The following is a 22,111-nucleotide window of genomic DNA, read 5'->3' as shown; positions in this document are numbered from 1 at the left end:
CCGCCCCTGTCCGAAGGAGGCGGGGGAGATCAACGCGGAAGACTAGGGGGAAGTCACTTTAAAAGGTCCGCCCACTTCAAAAGCAGAAGTGTGGAAGAAAAAGCCATTTCGTATTGTAATAATGCGTGACCTTTTGAGTACCACCCGTATATTAGCAACTGTAGTACAAACATATTAGAACAACTTTATAAATGGATATTTTTAACTGTTTTACAGATGAAAAGGTGCCATATAGACCTGGAATTCGAATCTGAAACTTTCTGGATGCTCTGGGAGTTCGGCAGTGGCACCTATACAAAAATGCTGGGAGACTGTGAAGAAAGGGACTAGAAATGACCGAAAACAGCAATCCTAAGGCCAATAGATGATGTCTTCATGGAGAATAGGGGTAAGTGGGGAAACTATTCAGAACTGTCTGATTTCAAACTTGGTACTCTATCCTCTGCTCACCATTGCAATACAATAAAAATATGCACATGGTGGAAGTTCAGCGTTCGGTGGAGAAATGAAGATACTCTACCTAAATATGAAGGTATTCTAACAACACCGACCGAGAGATCAAAGTTGGCTCCTAGAAGGTGGTGTTTGACTATAGTTTGACTCTTACATAACCCACCAGGCCGTTAGGCCTGAAAAGGGCCGTTCCCTCCTGGTGAGAGGTTGGCTCCCCTCCCAGATCTGCCCTCTTTAAGGGTGAAGAGAGGTAAAAGAGGAGTGAGGTGGCGAGTAACTCTTTCTGGTGCTTGTCTCTCTCTTTTCCACATTAAAGAATATTTGTCTTGTGCTCCATCCTGAATCAGTACTGACGTGATGGTGTTTCTTTATGCTTCTCTTTAGATGAGTATGTCACTCTAAAAGGGAGTTTCTATCTGTTATGGCTTGTGTGTAGATGTCACCCCAAAGCCTCATGCAGTCATAGGTGGGGCTTTTTCAGAGGTGGCTGGATCTAGAGTGTGTAATGCTGGGATTCATGCATGGTGCAATGCTAGGATTAAGGGTGCTAGGATTAAGGGTGGGTGATTACTAAATCAGTCCACTGATTGGTTTGGCACTGCCGTAATCCTGTTAGACTGAATACAATATAAGGGACAGAAAGAGGCTTGTCTTGTCCCTTGCTTGCTTTGCTACCTTCTGCCTGCCATGAACTTTTTTTCCTCTATGATGCATGTCTGCCGTACTATCCTGCCTTGGAGCCAGCCAATGATGGGTTGAAACCTCTATAAACCGTGAGCTCAAATAAACCTTTAACTTTGGGTGTTGGGTATTTTGTCTCAGCAATGAGAAAAGTAACTAAGACACTATCCCATCACCTGAAGAATGGATAAATACAATGTGGTATATCTATATAATAGAATATCATTTGGCCAAAGGGGGAATAAACTGCTAAATAAGTGGTACGAACCATGGATAAAACTTGAAAACATGATGCTGATTAAAAGGGCTCATCACAAAAGAACACATATTGTAGAGTCCATTTATATGAACTATCCAGAAGAGGCATTATAGAAACAGAAATAGATTAGTGGTTTCTCAAAACTGAGGCAGAGGAGAAATGGGATATGGGTTTTTTTTCCCCTGGGGTTGATGAAAATGTTCTAAAATTAATCGTGGTGATAGTTGCACAATTCTGAATATATTAAAAACCAAGTGTACACTCTAACTGGGTGAATTGTGTGGTGTGTACAGCTCCATAAAGCTGTATTCAGAAAAAGGATATCTGAAAATAAAATGCCTGCATTCACTGACTTAGCATTTCCTGGGAGCCTGTAATGTGCCAGGCATTTGTTAAAGATTAAGGATAAAAGGTCCAACAAGATCTATCCATAGAAAGTGTACAGTCTGGTGGCAAGAAAGATGAAATAAGTATTTATAATATAAGGGTGCTAAAAAAATACATATATATATAAGGGTGCTACTGGAGGGGTTCTCAAAGTAGGAAACATTTGGGATTGATGCCATTCCACCCTTAAAGTCACTTTCACAGTCCTGGTGGTGGCTCACACCGGTAATCCCAGCCCTCTGGGAAATTGAGGTAGGAGGATCTCAAATTTAAACCCAACCTAAAGAGCTAAGGATGCAGCTCAGTGCAAAATTCTGGGGTTCAATCCCCAACAATGCAAGAAAAAAATCACTTTCAGCTGAGCAGAGAGCTGTGCTATTGGGGGGACTCCCATCTCTTCAGTGTCCCCAGCCAGAAATCAGGCAGGAAGCCTCTGACCTTGCCTCCTTTGTTATCCTGTATGTGGCAGGTAGAGAGTTTTCCAGAATGTTAATGAATATTTTCAGATGAACATTCTCTGTCCCTCTGCATACACAGGAAACCTTTGTGCCAGGTGGGCTGCATCCCCTGAATGGGCACATGGTATCCTCTGCCTGGGTAGTCAGTTTTTCCCTCCCCATCCAGCCAGCTAAACTCCATACTTTGGGATTTAACTCATCCACTTCTTCCTAGGGGCCCCTCCTCTGAGCTTCCTTAACTAGCAGCTTCTATCATGACATTTACTCTTTACCTAACTATTGATCTTATCTGTCTCCCCCACTGAAATAGAAACATCTTCAAGGTAGATCCCATGTCTTATTGGTCTTTAATTTCCACTGCAGTAGCTTATACATGTTTTTGGAATAAAATACTTTTTTAACGTACCTCCACCTAGATCAGACTTCTCTTATAAGAGGATTAAGAATCTCTTCAGGCATCAAAGTGACACTGGACATGATTTCTAATTTAAATATCTTTCATATCAGTACAAAGTCTTTGGTCATTATTTTCATCAATATCCTTTGTTCACTCTTGGAACTGGAAAAAAATAATGCATCATTTCCACAATAACAGGTGTATTGTATCAAAACACAAAATCTAAAATTTCTAATGAGGGAAAGCTCTTCTTAGTGCCTAGCATGGGCTACCCTTCAAGCACTCTACCCTGAAATATCTCATCTTCAGAGGTAAAGTGCACTTACACATGGGTCTCTTGTTGCATCCAGAAAACCACAGTGGAATCTACTTTTCTTTGGTAACTTTTTTTTAAATACTGGGATTGAACCCAGCAAGCTTATTCATTGTTTTATTACAGAGTCTCACTAAGTTGGCCAAGACTGGCCTCAAACTTATGATCCTCCTGCCTGAGCCTCCCGAGTAGCTGGGACCATAGATGTGTAGTACCTCTGCACCCAGCCTCATTGGTAGCTCTTTGAAACCAAGTTTGGGCACCACTATTAAAACTGGAGAGTAGGGCATCCTCTGAGTACAGCTCGTGGATTAGTTTCTTACAAGAGGCCATTGTTCATAAGTTCTCTCCGACAACATATGCCTCTGGTAGCAATTGGGTAAGGTCAGGTGTACAAGCCTGCAGTAATCATCTACAATACATAGTAATTCAGGTTTGAAAACTTTCACACCAACCAAAGTGAAGATACTGACAGTTTAGATCACTTGGTAAATTCAGGGTCTGTGGTTTAGAAATGGTTTGCTTGAGTGTCTAGGCAGGTGCGGGTGAGGGGGCAGGGATATAGAAATCTTTTCTACAACCTATGCTCGTTACGCACTCATTCTGCGATACACCAGGTGTTATGCTAAGTGTTAGGGATACATACTTTTTTGAGACAGGGTCCCACTGTGTAGTCCAGGCTGGTTTTAAACTCACTAGGTAGCCCAGGTTGGCCTCAAACTCACAGTGATCCGCCTGCCTCAGCCTCCCAAGTGCTAGGATTACAGGTATGTGCTACCATGCCTACCTAGGGATACAATTTTACCCACTATCCCAGACACCAGTGTTTCACCCTTATTCCATGTACTTAAAAACAAAAGGCCAAATGCCTTTTTCCAGCCTTACCTAGCATATAATATTTAACTGGAGAATTGCCAACTCTCATAAAGGACCTTCCATTTTCCAGTTGTGGAAATGGGAATCTCACAGTAGTGTCCCCAAATAGGATGCTCTGTAAACATTTGAACATCAAGAAGCTGCTCTCATAGCACACCTCAAAATAGTTAAACTTTGGAAAAAGTCTACTGTCTATCGACAGGAGCATGGGTACAGAAAATGATTTATTTATACAGTAGAATATTACTCAGCCATGAAGAAGGAAGAACTTGAGGTATTTGTAGGAAAATGGATGCACCTTGAGGTCACAATGTTAAGTGAAATAAACCAGACACCAGTATAAATATCACATTCATATTCATTCTCCCCCCTCCCTCCCTCCCCCTCTCTCTCTCACACACACACAGACTGGGTCTCTGTAATTCAGGCTGGTCTTGAAGTTACTCTGTGGCTCAGGTTAGCCTCAAACTCTGGGCAGTCCTCCTGCCTGTGCCTCCTGAGCGCTGGGATTACACGCATGTTCCATCATACCAGGCCACATGCTTTCCCTTACATAAGAAGCCTAAAGTATAAATAATTTAAAGAATAAATAAAATCTAAGAGGAAATAGGGAGATAGATTCTTTGCAAATAGGGAAGGGATCTAGAGATGAGCGGAGGGAGGGCCAGGAGAAGAAGGGGCAGTAAAAAGAATTAAGATGTGGTATGTACATGTACCAGCTCCCCACGATGAGTATAATCACTGTGTACTGCAAACATGTACTAATAAAAAAAATTTTTTTTTAAGAAACTGCCCTCAATGGTTGCTTCTGGGGCGGGTGATTAGTACACTGGGATGCAGGACTAGAGGATGCATTTCTTTCTTTTCTTAGTACATATTTGCAGTACATAATGATTGCATTCATGGGGCGTTGGTACCTGTGTGTAACGCATCTTAATTCCCCCCCCCCCCTTGCTTCATCTTGGCCCCCTTCCGCTGTGCAGAAGATCTCTCTGCCTATTGAAAAGGAGCCTATTTCTGTAGGGTTGCCTTCTTCAGTTGTGCATTCGCTCAGGCCCAGCCTTGCAGACCCGGGGCTGTGCTCCGACAGCCTAGGGCGACCCAGAACAACGTGTGAGCGTGGGGTAGGGACACGTTGCAGCTCCGCGGCCCGGCGCGCTCGGCTCTCCCGGACGCTCTATGTTGCTGGGAAGCAGCTCCGGGTTGCAAAGCCGGAACGTGCCCTTCCCCCTGCCGCAAACTTTCGGGCCTTGGGACGGAAGCAGGAACTTGTTAACCACAAAACCCTGCGGGCGTGCACCCGGCCGTGATTCGCCCGCCCTGCCTGGGAGCGCCACAGCTGTCCTTGCTCCCCGGTGGGGGGACAGGGACACACGGGGACCTCTCGCCACCAGGTAAAGGCATCCGCCTCCCCTCCCTCCCTCCCTCCTGCCCCTTACCAGCCTCGCCACCGGCTGCCCTGCTTTCCTGGGGCCGGCGCATCTCCCTCCCTAACCGCAGCACCCCAAGGACCAGGCTGGGGTGAAAGAGGGCCAGCAGGAGCCTTGCCTCAGTATCCCAAAGGCAGAATATTTAGCGAGCTTTATCCTTGTCCTAAAAGGAAGAGGAAATTCCCATGTTTCCTTGGATGGCTTGCCTTCCGTTTTCCTTACTGAACTGTTAATTGTCTAGTACGTCTAATATGTGATAAGAGTATGCTTAAGTAAAATGATTTCCAATATTTGTAGTAGTTACTTACAAATAAGTTTTAGAGACTCCAGCAGACTGGAGTACACGCAAGTGCTTCCCTTCTCTCCACCCTATATTCTTTATTCCGTCTTACAGCAGGATTCCTCTAGACTTCAGACCTTTAAGGTCAAAAGAATGATGGATTAGCAGACCTAATTAGCTAGGGGTGTAGCTCAGTGGCAGAGCACTTGCTAGCAGGTGCAAGGCCCTAGTTTTGGTCCCCAGTCAAATAATAATGATAATAAATTCAAAAGTAGAAGCAAAAAAGAAGAGGCAGAGACCTTAATTAGCTGGTAATCATTGACTGTTTTTAATGAGATGAATTCTTTAGTACTTCTGCAGTCCGGCTTCTGGAAGGATGCTGCATGCTGAGCCCGCGGCTTCTTCCTCCCAGGGAATAGCTGAGGAGGCCTTGGGCACTGAAGGAAAGACTTTCTCAGAACCATTCTAAGCATCTGCTACCTGGTTTTTCTCCTTTGTTTCCTTAGGGCTAGAAAAGAGGCTTACAAAATGTAGTAGTATAACAAGTCATTTATGCCAAGACTGTTAACCTGGGGAGTCCGCGGAGAAAATTCAGGAAGTCTGTGAATTTAGGTGGAAAAATTTTATTATTTCACAAACCTCTAATTGAAAGGTAGTTTCCTTCCAGAGAAATGCAAGCGGAGGCCACAGAAGTAACAGCAGTAGCTGCGATTTCAGCCAGTAGAAACCAGATAGTTTCATATGTTACCTATGGCCCATGTCTCAAAATATTATTTATAGTCAACGCTACTTCCAGATTGTTGGCAGTTACTAGCACCACTTGTTATTCATAAATTAATAAAGATGCCCATACAACCTACCAATATTTTTGCTTTTTATTTGAACTGAAAATGGAAATAGTAAATGATTTCATTAGGATCATTATAAGAAATGAAGGACATATATAAAGTGCTTAGTGTGGAGACTGGCATGTGAGAACCAATAAATATTAGTATTTTATTGTATACAGAAATTGGAGGTAACACTTAACAAGGCAGGTATTAGACTTGTGTTTTATTATAGACGGGTGTTTGTTTTTTAATTATTGGGGATTTTCCTCCAAGTAAAGGTCATAGTTCACGTAGGGTTAACTTGTGTACTTTACAGTGTTGTGGCTTTGGACAGATGTACAGTGATATGTACCCACTGTTACAGTTCTTCATCATTGTGTCCATTATTCTAGGTTTCTTTCCATATCTGTGCAAACTTTAAAATCATTTTGTTGGTATCCGCAAGGTAATTTGTTGGGATTTTGATCGGGACTATATTGAATCTATAGATCAAATTGGGATAATCGACATCCTAACAATATTGAGTCTTCCTATCCATTAATGGGGAACATTTATTTATCTAGAGCTCTGATTTCTTTCATCAGAGTTTTGTAGGCACAGTTTTGAAACTAGTCTGATAATTATATTTCAGTGTAACTGGCTTCCTTGGTAATCTATACTTTTCATTTTATGCATTTTGAAATACATCTCTCAGGATAGATGTGAAGCTTCCCTAGGCTACCAGAGAGGTTCATGTCAAAGATAGATTACATAAGGGGTAATTCTATTCTAAATTATCATTCAGTCAACAATTTGTATTCTGGAAATTTGGGGTCGGGTGGAGGAGGATATTCTGGTATTGCTTTGCCAGTTTAGTGTTTATTTTTCCTAAAAGAACCACTTCACCAATGGAATTGGCATTGTACAGTATAAATAAAATCTTATCAGCAGATAAAATCTTGCTAAATTGCCCAGACTTTTGTGGTTTTGGGGATGTCAGAAAGGACACCTGCTCCAACTTGTCCTCACCTGAGCCAGAATATTTCCTCTGGTGAATGGCTAATTCCTAAAATTAGATGATTAATGTTATCGCCTTCTGGTTCGATATTTATAAGGAGAAGCAGCAATAAGACTGGCTGCTCTCTTCTTTTTTTTTCATTATTACAAATAAGGTAGAAATAACTATTCTGCAGGGCTGGTCTGAGTATTAAAGGGGTAATATGTGTAAATTGTTAGCACGATGCCTGCCACCCACTAAATATTCTGATTTTTATGACTGAGAAAAGAAGTGTGCTCCAACCTATTATCACTGCTTCAACAGTGATAGATATTTGTGTCCTCTCTCCTCCTAGTCAGGAAAGGCAAGAAAATGAAGGATTCTAGCACTCAGGGGAAGGCCTGCTGTTCATACATCTTCGTAGGCACTATCAACTTTTAATCATTGGTGAGATAGTATATATATTTGTGCTGTTTGGCTCTTGGCCAAGTTTTTATTTTTTTTATTACGTATGTATTTTGTTCTTTTGAGACAGGGTCTCACTCACTTTGTAGTCCAGGCTGGTCTTGAACTCACTATGTATGTGTGCTGCCAAAGCAAGCATCTTAAACTCACAATGTAGCCCAGGCTGGCCTCTACCAAGTGCCAGGATTGCAGGAGTGTGCCACCACACCCAGCTTTTGTCAGGTTTTGGGTTCGATTTGTTCTGTTTTGTTTTTTGTTGTTTTTTTTTTTTGAGAGAGGGTTAGTTTGGCTATGTAGTGCAGGCTGGACTTGAACTCCCTTATGTATCCCAGGCTTGCCTGGAACTCACGGCGATCTTCCTGCCTCAGCCTTCTGAGTGCTGGGATTACAGGTGTATGCCACCACACCTGGCTTCAAATTTTAAATGAAAGGTTGTCTCAGATCTACTAAAGATAATTTTAAAATTTATTTATTTCTGTCCTCTTAAGTTGTATATGGGCCATTTTTATTGACTTGAAGGAAATGAAATATTTCTTCCCTGTTTTTTTGTTTTGTTTTGTTTTAATTTTCAATACTGGGGATTGAAGCCAGGGCTGTGGCACTGATCTACATCCCCAGCCCTTTATTATTTTGAGATAGAATCTTGCTAAATTGCCCAGATTGGGCTAAAATTTTCAATCCTCCTGCCTTAGCCATGCAGACTACTGGAATTACAGGCATGTGCCACCCCTGATTTGTTAAAAGAAACAAAACTCATTGATGATTTTCTATTTTTATCCTAGTGAGAAATTTCACCGTCCTTCCAATCTTCCTGAGGCAAACTGAGATCAACTGAGTTAACCTTCAAAGACTAAGTCTAAACTGAGTCTAAAATGTTCTTCAGGGAAGGACGGCACTTGACTCTCACTTTGGCGATAATCTGGTTCCTGACACTAAGTCTGTCTGCCAGTCAGAACTGCCTCAAGGAGAGCCTCGAAGACGTCGTCATTGATATCCAGTCATCTCTCTCTAGGGGAATCAGAGGCAATGAGCCCATCCATACAGCAGCTGAAGAAGACTGCATTAATTCTTGCTGTTCAACACAAAACATAGCAGGTAAATAACCTGGTAGCTCTTCATCCCATGTGTTTCATGACATAAGTAGATGGGGGGCACGACGAAACAGTTTACACCAGTGATTCACGATGGGGTAGGCATGTGGGTGACCGAATCCCTGGGGTGCTGTCCATGAGTGTGCCCTGCCCTCCCCTAGATTGTGTTGAAGTTACTGATGACTGGGTGAGAACATCCCTCAGGTGGCTAGGGAAACAAAAGTTTGAAGACTACTGGTGTTATGTCCCAATAAAATATACAAAACAAAAAATTCTGTTTAAATGCTTAGCTGTCATGGTCATGGTGGAATATTTCAAAGAATATGTAAACAGAGCACAGGAGTTGAGATAAAAAGTAAGTCAGCTCATCCCAGGGGAAAGTCAGCATTTGATTTTTATGTGGAACCACAGGGCCCCTGCTTCATCTCCCTCCCTAGACCTTGTGGCTTAAGGTAAGTCAAGAAGCAAGCAACTGACCACCAGAGTATTGCAGCTTCTGGGACCAAGAGTTGTGGATGGATGCTGGTCCCCAGAAGGACCGCTAGGTCAGAAGTTTGGGACTTTCGGCCTCACTTCCTGACCTCCAAGGAGGGCTTGGAGATTGAGTTCAGTCATAGTGGCCGGTAACTGAACCAATCACACCTGTGTAAAGAAACCTCCATCTGGTTCCCTAAGTGATGGGGTTTGAGGAACTTCAAGGTTGACACACATATCCATCCATGGGCTAGGAGGGTGGCCTACCCAGCTCCACAGGGGCAGAGGCATCTGCATTGGAGGTCCTTGTCCGAAGTGACAGCAAGCTTTGGGCTGAGCCCTGAAATGCTCAGCGTGTAGTCTACCACTAACCCCAGGTGGTTAGGGTCAGAATCGGATTGAATCGAAAGATATCTGGCTGCTGTTAGAGAGCTGGTGTGGAACAAGTGCCGTATGCATGGAGTCAGTAAGAAGAATCTCTGCAGTGGTCTCAGACTGAGCACTGTGCTTTGGATATTGTTTGTGGAAGTAATTTGTAGAAGTCACAGAGCTTGCTGGGCAGGGTGGCACACGCCTGTAATCCAGGCAGGCTAAGACTGGAGGATCGTGGGATCAAGCCTAGCCTGGGCAGTTTAGTGACTTAGTAAGACCCAGCCTCAAAGTTAAAAAAAAAAAGAAATAAAAAGGTGTAGGGATGTAGATCAGTGTGAAGGATCCAGGTTCAATTTTCAACACTCCCCCCCCCCCAAAAAAAACAACAGAAATTTAATTTAAATTTATACTTTTTCTTTAAATTTTCATATAAAGATTTATGTGGGCCAGTTGTAGTAGTACACACCTGTAACTACAGCCCTCTGGGAGGCTGAGACAGGAGGATTCCAAGTTTGAGCCCAACCTAGGCAATTTAATGATTTAAAGACATCCTGTCTCAAAATGAAAAATAAAAAGGCCTGGAGATATAGCTAAACATGAAGGCCCTGGGTTCAAACCCAAGTACCCCCCTCACATTTTTTTTTTTTTTAAATAGAAACATCATCTGCAAACCTGACTGAATTGTGTAATTATAGGTATTTCCTAGCAACATAGGAAACCCTGCATTTCTCCTCAATTCCAAGGAATGAGGATTTACTGTTTTATTTCCCAAGCAAAAGTACTGTTACTGCTCTGTGAGCCACAGTTGATGGTACTCAAACATTTTCCTCATTTATTGAGCAATGATAATTTAACTTTTTAGGATTCGGAAGTCACTTTGAAAACTTGATCGTAGCCATGGACTCTGGAGAAATGAACATACACACTTTGCATGTGGTTTGGGGGCTCATGGATTCGCCTGTTTACCTAGGTGGCAAAAAGAATGGTACTGCAGGCGTCGCACTGTTGAGAAAGGGCGAGGAGGAGGGCCTCTCTTAGTGCCTGAGTAGCAGAGAGATGATGTGATTAAAGTCAGCCGGGGCTGAGTCTCCTTTCTCACCTGGGAAATCAGGCTTGATCCTTGGCATTGCCTGACTAGAGGAGGTGGCGATGGTTGGCAAAGCATACCCCACAGCCCGTGGTACTGGGAATTGAACCAAGGCCTTGCACGTGCTTGGCACTAAGCTAAGGGGCTGCTGTACCACTAAGCGCCATCTTCAGTTCTTTCTGTTGTTTTATTTTGAGAAAGGGTCTCACTAAGTTACCCAGGTTGTGCACAAATTTATGATCCTCCTGCCCCAGCCTCCCAAGCGCTGGAGTTACAGGTGTGAACCATTGTGCCTAGACAAGTGGTGTGTTTTTAATAGTTAGTCTCTGTGCCCCTACACCGCCAGCCCGACCAGAGGTACGCCAATCCCTCAAGAGTCATAGGCAAAGAAGGCCACGATGAATAGAATAATTGCTTCTGGACATGAGAAGAAGAAGAAAGAAGCCAGAAGTGAAAGTTAAAGTAAAAAGTGAGGAACAAAGGAAGATAATGATAAAAATGGAAATGTGAAGAAACAGCAAAAGAATGATACTGAAAAAATAAAAAACCTGGCACAGTGATCACACCAGTAATCCTATGTAGTCAGGAGGCTGAGGCAGGATGATTGCATGTTCAAAGCCAGCCTAGACAATTTACCAAGATCTTGTCTCAAAAAAAATTTTATATATATATATGTGTGTGTGTGTATATCTATCTATCTATATATATATATAAATTATTACAGATGAACATAAAGCTGGGGCTTCAGGGAGAGCTGAGGATATAGCTCCTTGATAAAGCCCCCTGGGTTCTATCCCCAGTACTGCAAAACAATAATAATAATAAAATAAAAAATAAATGAAAAGGTAGAAGTCAGGGGTGGTGGTACACCCCTGTAATCCTAGTTACTCTGGAGACTGAAGCAGGAGGATTTCTTGACCCCAAGAATTCAAGCCTATCCAGGGTAAAATAGCAAGATCCTGTCTCCTACAAAAATAAATAGCAAAACCAGGAGTGGTAGCACATATCTCAGTACTCTGGGAGGCTGAGGCAGGAGGACTGTTATGAGCTCAAGGCCAGCATAGGTTGTGTAGTCAGTTCAAGACCAGCCTGAACTACATAAGGAGACCATGTCTCAATCAACCAATCATCAATCAATCAATCAATCAATAAAAAATTAAAAGGGCTAGGGGTGTAGCTCAGTGTAAAGGCCCCAAATGCAATCCCCAGTACTACCATATAAATGGTATATAAATAAGCACAGTATATAAATAAGCAAACAAATATAATGAATACAATTTAATATGTAAGTAAATGATAAAGGTGGACTTTGTACTCCATACACTACTCAGATCCTTTGTGAAAGGAGGCATGGTATTTCTGTGATGATTAATTTACTCACTCCACCCAGGAAAGCCTGACTCAGAGTTTTATAGGTGTCTGAGATGCCTTCAGGGTAGCGTTACAGCCATTTATTAAGGTCCAGCTGGCGTTGAGTCGTATAAAGACTGCAAAGTCAGTACATCCATGTATATTATCAGGAATATTTTGAGTCTTATTTTTAGAAAATTAAATGGATTCTTCAAAATTGGTTTTGCCAAAGATTAGCCTCAGCTTTGTACATGCAGTGTCTTTTAAAATTGCTTTCTACGGCTGAACTAAGGAAAAGGAAGTGATTCAGCAGTCAGCAAGCAAGTGAACAAAATGAACAAAGGTATCTGAGCTGGACTCCAGAGGAAACAAAGTTCTTCCTGCTTGCGCTGCTCAGGAGACAATCCTGCATCAAAATCGTGCTTACAGAACCTTTCATTGCAGGGGACAGAGCGTGTAACTTGATGATCTTTGACACTCGCAAGACAGCGGGACAAGCCAACTGCTACCTGTTTTTCTGTCCCAGTGTAGAAGCCTGTCCACTGAAACCGGCCCAGGGCCTTAGGAGTTACAGGATAATCCAAGGTAACGAAACATTCTTTTCTTTTGTGATTGGAATTATTTAAGGAGACGGCTTCTGTGAAAGATTTTCTACAAGAGTCTAAAAAAAACCTACCAAAAGGGTTCACCAGTGTTTCATACTTGAAACTCAATTTCTTAAAATTTCATTCTTTATTTTTAGGAATTTTACTCATTTTCATTAGTTTATATCAATTATACATTATGTTTCCTTGTGCCATTTTCAAACATACTTTGATCATATCCACCCCACGGCCCTCCCTTCCTGAAATTCAATTTGTTAAACCAAAATTTGTTTTCCAGTCAAAGCCTTTGGAATATTTGTTTTTACCTTCATATTATAAAAGGTGCACAGATATTTTATGAAACTTTTTGAAGTCCCTATGTCAATAACATTGTTGATAACTCTGCAGTAAGTTCACAGATCTCTAGAGCAGTGGTGGGGAACCTGGGGCCCGTGTGCTGCAGCCAGTTGCTACCACTGAGAGCTCTAAAAGGTTTGCCATCACTGCTCTAGAATGACTTTTGATAGGGTTAAGACCTATGTGACTATACAAAGTTCTACTGCTTCTGTTGTTAAGTCTCTATTATTTTATAACAGCATTCAAACTTACTGGATTTTATTGTCTACCCGGAGGGGCATTGATCCAGGAACCATTTGTTGAACACCTGCCATGTGCCAGGTTTTGTGCAAAGCACTGGACATGCAGACTTAGTCCGTACCTGTGCAACTTATATATAGATTTAATCTATATATAAGACTTAGTACCTGTGCAACAAATATAGATTTAATCAAAATTCAGAAAATAAACAATTAAATGGGTGTGGAAGAGGAGGGGAAGCAAAAGTAATTCAGATGCAACATATACATGTACCAAGTTCCCAAAGTAATATAATTATTGTATATTACAAACATACTAATAAAAAGTTTTTTTGGTTTTTTTTGGTTTTGTTTTTTGGTCGTTTTGAGACAGGGTCTTGCTATGCAGTTCAGACTGGCCTTGAGCTCTCTTTGTAGCCCAGGCTGATCTCGACCTTGTAATGATCCTCCTGCCTCAGCCTCCCAAGTGCTGGGATTAGAGGCAGGCGCCACCACGCCTGACTAATAAAAAAGATTTTTAGAAAAAGAAACTGCTAAACAGATTAATGTAATTATTTAGACACGTTTCACTGAGATTTTGCCTTGTTAATTTTTCAAGTTGAAATGCTTTCATTATCAAATTTCCTTTGTAGCCAGGCACTGTGGCAAACACCTGTCTTCCCAGCCATTTGTGGGGCTAAGCAGGAGGATCACAAGATCAGGGCCAGCCTGGGCAACTTAGCATGAATCTCTTTCAAAATAAAAAATTAAAGGCTCTCAGTGATAACACAGAACACTTGCCAAGTAGCAAGTACCAGGTTCTGAATTCAATCCTCAATACAGAAAAAAAAAAAAAATTCTTTTAAGTTGTGGAAAGTTTTTTGCCACTATGCTCTTGGTTTCTACTGTTATTCTTTTCACTCATTCAATAAATAACAAATATGATTTAGCACCTTCACTGTATCAAGCATTTTTTATGCCCTAACGATGCAGTATTAGACACACACACAAAAAAAATCTCACTTCTGGAATTTATGTTTTAGGAGAGAGACAATAACCATAAAAAATTATCAAGGGAAATATAGTCACAGTGCTATGCAGGAAATTTGGACAAGGTGCTGTAAATGGTAATCACTGAGTAATGGTAAGCTTGTATCAAGGTGACCAAAGGACTTGTCCGTGAAAGGTAAACCCTAAAATTCGACCTGAACAGTCAGGTGCCAGATGCGAGCAGGTAGGGGAAGACCTTCTAGGCCCATGATCCTCAGGCAGAAGGGGTTGGGGTGTTTGAAGAACAAGCTACAGTCCCAGCTGGCGGACACCTAGTGAGCTAAGCAGAAAGTAATATGCAAAAAGGCAGGGATCCCACGGCACAGAAAGCTTTATAAGCCAGAGAGGGGGCTTTTATTCTGTGTGTATGACGGGAAGCAGCAATATTATGAGTGCGGTGTAGCTGCCCCTGTGGGAGTAGACAGTGAGGCTGCTACCAAGGGAGATGGAAAGACTGCTCGGGTGGGGGAAGGAGACCCTCGTGAAAGGCGATGGCCCTGGGCACCAGGGAGGTAGGAGAGGAGGTGGACAGAAGAGTGGACATGGGGCTGTTTCAGATGCAGAGTTGACAGGACTTGCTGATGGTGTGGCTGTGGAGGACCAGGAGAAAGGAAGCAGTGAGGTCTTGTCCTAGGTTTTGACTTCAGTGTCTAGATGAATTGGGGATTTTCTTTTCTTTTCTTTTCTTTTCCTCCCTTTTCTGGGTGGGCAGTACTAGGGATTGAACCCAGGGTCTTTGCATAGAGCTACACTCCCAGCTTACCCTCCCCTCCCCTCCCTCCTTCCTTCTTCTTTTTCCTCTTCCTCTCCGCCTCCCTTTCTTTTGTTCAACAGCTAAGTCACTGAATTGCTCAGGTTGGACCCAAACTTGTGATCCTTCTGCCTCAGCCTCGAAGAATGCTGGGATTATAGATGTGCAACACCATGCTCAGCTGAGTTGGGGAGTGTGTGTGCCTGCGTATGTATGTGTGAGCACATGTATGTGTGTTGCTAGGGATTGCACCCAGCACCCCAAGTGTGCTGAGCACCCGCTCTGCTGGTTGGGGAGGAGGAGGAGTAGGGTTGAAAGGTGCACTGGAATTAAGGATTCTTTCTCGCTGCATTAAGTGTGAGTACTTTGGTGCTGCCCAGCGCCCCTGAGCGCTGTGCTTTGTCTCCCAAGTGAGGCTGTGTCTGAGTTTTGTTCATCAACCTGGGAAACCTGATCAGATGTTCCCTTAAAAAACAGCATGAAGAGAAAAAAAACAGCATAAAGTACAGATTCCTTGTTTAAATAGTCTGGGATATGATAAAAATTACAGTTGTTTGCTTTTAAAATTTTTCCAATTATTGCTTTTATAATGCATGTATAATAGAGGAAGTATGTGGTAAAGATTCCCACCGGTGGAAATGGGGAAAAAAAACTCAGCATGTGCATAAACCGTGTGTGTGTGTGTGTGTGTGTGTGTGTGTGTGTGTACTGAAGATTGAACCCAGGGCCTTTGAGCTGAGCTACATCCCTAGCTTTTTTTTAATTTTTTGTATTTATTTTGAGACAGGATCTTGTTAAATCTGTAAGTTTCCCAAGCTGGGCTCAAACTTGCCCTTCTCCTGCCTCAGCCTCCCAGAGTACTGAGATGACATAAACCGAGTCAGGGCTACGGTAAATAAAATGAAGTGGAATTGGAATCAACCTGTTCTTGTGGTAGCCACCAGGGGGCGTCATCAGCCCAGAGCAATTGATGAAACATCTAAGGGCGAAGTAGCATCAATCCTCGATGTAGTACTCAAAGGACTATTGACAGGATGTGTATGAATTATCTGCCCAAATTGGTGGGTTGAGATCACTCCATTAAAAACAAATTATCTAGCCAGGAGTGGTGGCACATGCCTATAATCCTGGTACTTGGGAGGCTGAAGCAGGAGGATCATTGCAAGTTCGAGACCAGCCTGGGCCACAAAGTGAGCTCAAGACCAGCCTGAACTGCAGAATGAGACCCTGTCTCAAAAAGACTAAATAAATAAATAAATAAATAAATAATCTGCTTCCTTTCTTTGGGAAACTAGATGTAGATACTCTATTTTGTGGTTTGTTTCTGTAGGACTTTATTCTCTTACCATCATTGACTAGTATTTACAGACTGGAGTTTGGAAGACGATAGTGACCTTTTTTCCTTCTATAAAGCCATTGTGGCTTGGCGTTATTTAATTTGTAGCTTTCAGGTATGTCGTTTCTACCAAGGACTGGAAGAATAGGAGAATTCAGAAATAGAATAAATTGGGAGCTTTTGTGCAGCTGGTTGCCAAGAAATAGGCACTAATTTTTTCACTCAGTGAAGTCCCTTGAAAAATGAAACTCAAAAGCGTTGAGGGGACAGGGCCGTGTCCCAGCTCCTTCTGTGGCTTGCATCTGTGTGACTTGGGGGAGGCCCTGCGCGCCCTCCCGCCCCTGTGCACAGCAGTGGGTGAAGGATCTCCGCGTTGTTCTAGGAGCTTCGTCAGTAGCTGCATCTTACAGAGGCGTGGGACTCCCTAGGTTTTGCTTTATTTCTGAACTTGCAGGTCTGGGAAAGAAAACAGCTGTTTCGGCCATTCTTGTCAGTGGCTTTATTTACCTTCTGATGTCACACCCGTCACAGGGCGTTGACTCAGATAGTCCCTGTGTTAAACTTTAAAGTCAAATATATGGAGTCTTTTTTCTGATGCTGAGGATCGAACCCAAGGGCTTGTGCATGCTGAGTGCAAGTGCTGTACCCCTGAGCCAAAGCGTCCCCCACCCCGCACCCCAGTCTTCATTTAAACAACATCTGCTCCACTCTGAAGATAAGGTGGTGTTTATCTCATGGTAATGCTGTGAGTGCCACCCCACCTGTAGCAAAAACCCTGGTTCTGCACTGTTGTGGGGAAAAGGAGCTTCAGTCATCCAGATTCTACTTTAGAGAGCTACAGCCTGAAGCAGGTGTCTGCCGGTTTTTTGTCAAAGGTCAAATAGTATTTTAATGGCTTTTCAGGCCAGTATTTTATGCTCTGTGGGCCATGGGCAATCTGTTGTACCTACTCACTTTTGTCCTTGTCATACAAAAGCAGCCACAGATGGTATATAAACAAATGGGCTGGGTATGATGGTACATACCTATAATGCCAGTGGTTAGGAGGCTGAGGCAGGAGGAACATGGTGAGTTTGAGGCCAACCTGGGCTACATAGCAAAACCTTGTCTCTAAATAAATAAATAACCAGCCCACCACAGATCCCAGAGCTCTGAAGTATCTGGCCTGGTTTTTGCCTTTAAAAAATGGACCTGGTTACATACTGATAAAACATTATGGATACTGAAATTTTAATATCATATAACTTGTCATCACAGATTTCTTTTCAGTCATTTTAAAATGTAAACACCATTTTTAGTTTGCAAGCCATACAAAGATAGGTAGCAAGCCAGACCTGACCACTGGACCATAGTTCACTGACCCAGGTCCAGGATGGGTTAGTAAGTGAGTGCCGAGGGACCACCAGCAGTATGAGGGCTCTAGAACAGTAATCTGAAGTTGCCTCTGGATCTGTTAGGGAGACGATGATTCTTCTTTAGAAGCAGGCATAGAGCCGGGAGTGGTGGTGCACACCCATAATCCCAGCACTTGGGAGGCTGAGGCAGGAGGATTGCCTTGAGTTTGAGGCCAGCCTGCGCTATATAATGAGTTCAGGGCTAATCTGAACTACATGGTGAGACCCTGTCTCAAAAAAAAGAAAAAAGACAGGCACAGAAGGGACTTGAGAAAGAAGAGAGTGAATCAGTGCATGCTAAGAAATCCCTGTTTCTCTCCTGGTGTTTCCTGCAGTTCCAGTCTAAGCAAAATGGTTAGCCACATGGCAGAGTAATACAGAACAATTAAATTACCACTGGCTGCTGTTGAGTGCCTTAACAAGCTTTTCCAGTTTGAGCCGTGATGGATGGTGCATGTGGTTAAGAACAAAATCCTAAGCTTTCTTTCAGGATCAGAGGCTTTGTGAATCCCTCCTGGGGTATCAAGACTTGGTTTTCTGCCCCATACACCCTCAGTGTGGCCATCCTGATTTCATATATGAGACCCACCATCCTTACAACCTAAGACTGTGATTGGCTCTAAAATTTTAAGCTTTGAGAGTTAAAATTAAATTCCCCTCTGAGTACGGTTGGAAAATGTCGTCAGCCTTGTGCTGTTCCCTTGGCCTGGTGCCCTCAGAGGTGACCACACCTTGCAGCTCCTTCTTCCTCCGTGTCAAAGCTTCGTCTCTGTCAGTGGCATACAGCAGCCTGCTGTGCTCCGCCTGTAATCCCAGGACTCCAGGAGGCTGAGGTAGGAGGATCACAAGTTTGAGCTTGGGCAGCTCCATGACTTCGGGTGACCGTCTCTCAAAGAAATAAAAAGGGCTGAAGTTGTAGCTCAGTTGCAGAGACCCTGGGTTCAGTCCACAGTCCTGGAAAAACAAAAACGGCGTATTACAGGGATTCTCCCTCTCTTACTCTGCCAGCTCGTCTTCCCGAGGCTTCTGCATGCCTTTGCTTGCCTGCCCCGTGCCCACACTGCGCAGTTTGTCCTAATAATTGCTAGTCCTCAGTCCTGCGTGGCGTGTCCTGTGGGAACTTCTGCCTCATGCAGCATTCTCCCTGCCAGTCCTCATCCTGCCCATGTCACCCTGGCCCACCTCTCTGCCTGGTCCCCATCCACACACAGCCCTCGTCTTCCTAACCCTCTGTGGACCATGCTGGGCTCCTCCAAACTACATACCGCCACTCTGTCAATGGTAAATAAATAACCACCCACCCTCTCACCATCCATCCTCTCCATAATCTGTCTGCTCTGCCTCCACACATTTCTGTCCCATCAGGCTAGAAATAAACCACAGCAGCACTGTCCACTTCTGATTTAGCAACTTAAATGTTTTCAGTTTTGCATGTGTTGCTGAAATACCAAGTAGCAGGGATGAGGGATGTATGTAGCTCAGTGATAGAGCCCTTGTCTAGCATGCATAGGGTCCTGAGTTCAATCCCCAGCGCCAGCAAAATCAATCAATCAAGTATCAACAGCTTGGAGACACACTAAAAAAGCTGATATGTTTGTATTTTTAACCTTAGCATGGATAATTTGTCTCCCTTTTCTTTTCTCTGTGTTTTCAGATGTTCCGTCTTTGAGTGATTTGCTACAGCAAGAGTTGGTGCAAGAAGGTTCTCTCTCTCCCAGCCAGTCTCTAGGAGCCGTCACGTCCCTGCTGCCTGCTTCGAGGGGTCTTTCAAAGCCCACTGATCTCTTAGGGGGAGATGTATCTTCTCAGAGGTCTGGATCTTCAGATCACCTGCAGAAACTCTCCCAGATCAGCCAAGCAAGTACCCAGGTCCCCGTTAATAAAGACAAAGGCCACTCTCAGAGTTTACAGTCTTCCTCAGACCCAGAAGTAGCTCATTTGTTGCCTGAAAATTCAACCACCTTCTCCCCTGCAGGGGCCATTAGTTTTCAGCCTAACAGCTCTGCAACTCTGAAGCCTGTATTTCTTGCACACACCAGTACCTCAGAGATACCCCCGGTGACTTTTCAACCCCAGGTGGCTACCACAGTTCCACTCATAACCACTGTCCCCTCTCAGCCTCCTCCAGCCCCTCTTTCCACAGTTTTTACACGAGCTGTGGCTACTCCCCACGCTGCGACTACAACAGCCGTTCTGACTACCATCTTTCAGGCATCTAGGGACTCGAAAGGCACCCCAGAAACGATGCCCTTTAGAGAAATCTCCAAGCTTGCTTCAAGCGCAGGGCATGTGCATAACCCTACTACACTCCCTTTGTCAAATGTGGAGTCTTCCGCTACAAATAAAACTGTTTCCCCAGAAAATTTAAAGGCCGCGGTGGACAGCTCAGCACCGAGAAGTGTTCTAGAAAACCAGTATGGCCTTCCATTTGAAAAGTGGCTCCTTCTGGGGACCCTGCTCTTTGGTGTTCTGTTCCTGGTAATAGGCCTGGCACTCTTGGGTAGGATATTCTCAGAATCCCTCCGCCGGAAACGGTACTCACGACTTGATTACTTGATCAATGGGATCTATGTTGACATCTGAGGACAAAATTCATTATCTCTTAATTCACTGAGTACCTAGGAGCAACGCACACTGCATTTCTGCAAACTTGCTGATCTCAGCAAATTAGATTTCAAAGACTGGAAAATGTTCCCTAGCACTTTCTTCTTATTTTTTGAGGACAAGGGAGAAGACCCAAATTAGGTAATTTGCATGATCTTGCTAAAATATTCACTGAAAATTAGGCTCTATCTATAGTAAGAAAGTGTAAGTGCCATATACATTGGAAAATTCAGGGTTCTGGGGATTTAGCTCAGCTGCACAGCGCCTGCCTGGCAAGCGGGAGGTCGTGAGTTCGATTCCCGGTACCGGAAAAAAAAACAAACAAAAAAAAGCAGCTGGCTTTATGCAAGGGAAAAAAAAGTCAGAATATCAAGTTTCCATTTGATTAATATTTCTGGTTCCAGATAAAGTCAACTGTTTATGATATTGGTTTTAATGGATTTGCTTTTTATATGAATTCCAATAAAACTTATTCCAGATGTATTTCCTTCCAATTAAATATTTGAATAAATCTTCTGTTACTCAGTAATGTTCCTGTAAGTGATATGTCCATGCTGGATAACTTTCAATTTATTCCCACCAGCGAAATGATGAAATGAAGAAAATATGCGTTCCAAGTTAAAATGACAAACCCCCCTTTCCTGTCAATGAACAAAGAGATTCATTTGGGAGGATATTAGCCTACTTGGAGACAGTGATAAATCGGTTCTAATAAATAGCCAAATCCATCTGGGATCTGTCCGAACTTTTTTTTTCCAGTGTTAACATTTGCTAAACTTGTACAAAGTTTAAAATGTACCCATGTTGTTTACAAATCCTTAAGTTTGGCCAAGAATTTTATTTTTATTTGGAACAGCATTAGAAAAAAGATAGAGCACTTAGGTTAATGTGCTCTACTTGTAATTGATTGTTGAAATTTCTGAGAAACACTTATAATAATGAGAATTTGTGAGACAAATTATAGGTGGGGTGGCTATAAGTCCGGAAGGCTGCCTGCTCAATGTGGCACCGCTCCATTTGGTACCTTATTTCTTTGGAGTTCTCTGCAAAAAAGTTTGGGGTCTCCCAGATATAAGCAGGTTTTTAAAGATAAAATGGACTTTCAGAGCCAGGTGTTGGTGGTAGATATCTGTAATGCCAATAATCTGGGAAGCTGAGACAGGAGGATGAAGAAGTTGAGCCTAGACCAGGCTGCTTGAAGGACTGGGACCATAGCCCAGTGGACTTTAGATGACAACTTTATACACTGAGCACTAGAGGGCAGTAGATAGTAAGTATGTGTAGGAGTGAAGGCAGATGTAGGAAATCACAAGAAACAGGATTTTTCTCTTGCTCACCTCCCCCTTCCTCTTCACCTTTCTCTTCACCTCCATTCTCCCGGTGCCCCTCCCTCTCCCCCTTGGTTTATGAGTAAGCTCATAAAGCACGTTAAGAGGAAAGCTGGTCTACTGAAAATATCATTTTCATATATTTTCCAATTTAACAGTTTGACGCAAGTCTCCAAGGGCTTTACATAAGCTTTAAGTAGGTTGAATAAATAAGATCTTGAGTCAATTTAATTTAACAAGTATTTATTGAATATTTACATGGAGGCCAGAATCAGATTACTAACCAAGTGCCTTGGAATTTTAAAATCTC

At 43.0% G+C, this 22,111-nt stretch overlaps 1 protein-coding gene across 5 annotated transcripts; it reads left to right on the top strand.

Moving 5' to 3' along the window:
• The first annotated feature begins 3 nt into the window (after positions 1-3).
• On the top strand, positions 4-21,201 carry Mansc1 (MANSC domain containing 1). 5 transcript variants are annotated; one of them, XM_013511429.1, is made up of 5 exons: positions 4-65; positions 217-388; positions 8,588-8,900; positions 12,624-12,764; positions 19,524-21,201. In XM_013511429.1, the coding sequence occupies exons 3-5, from the start codon at positions 8,678-8,680 to the stop codon at positions 20,450-20,452; spliced, it is 1,293 nt and encodes a 430-aa protein (XP_013366883.1). In that variant the 5' UTR covers positions 4-65; positions 217-388; positions 8,588-8,677; the 3' UTR covers positions 20,453-21,201. The 5 variants fall into 5 exon arrangements, with proteins under 5 accessions (XP_013366883.1, XP_013366882.1, XP_013366881.1 ...); XM_013511428.1 differs by having other exon boundaries at positions 34-115; XM_013511427.1 differs by lacking the exon at positions 4-65 and having other exon boundaries at positions 74-388.
• Positions 21,202-22,111: the final 910 nt, after the last annotated feature.

Source organism: Chinchilla lanigera, unplaced genomic scaffold (assembly GCF_000276665.1).
Source record: "Chinchilla lanigera isolate Chin_1 unplaced genomic scaffold, ChiLan1.0 scaffold00012, whole genome shotgun sequence".
Lineage (NCBI taxonomy): Eukaryota > Metazoa > Chordata > Mammalia > Rodentia > Chinchillidae > Chinchilla > Chinchilla lanigera.
The sequence above is the reverse complement of the archived record's forward strand: the minus strand, read 5'-3'. Positions and strand labels throughout refer to the sequence as shown.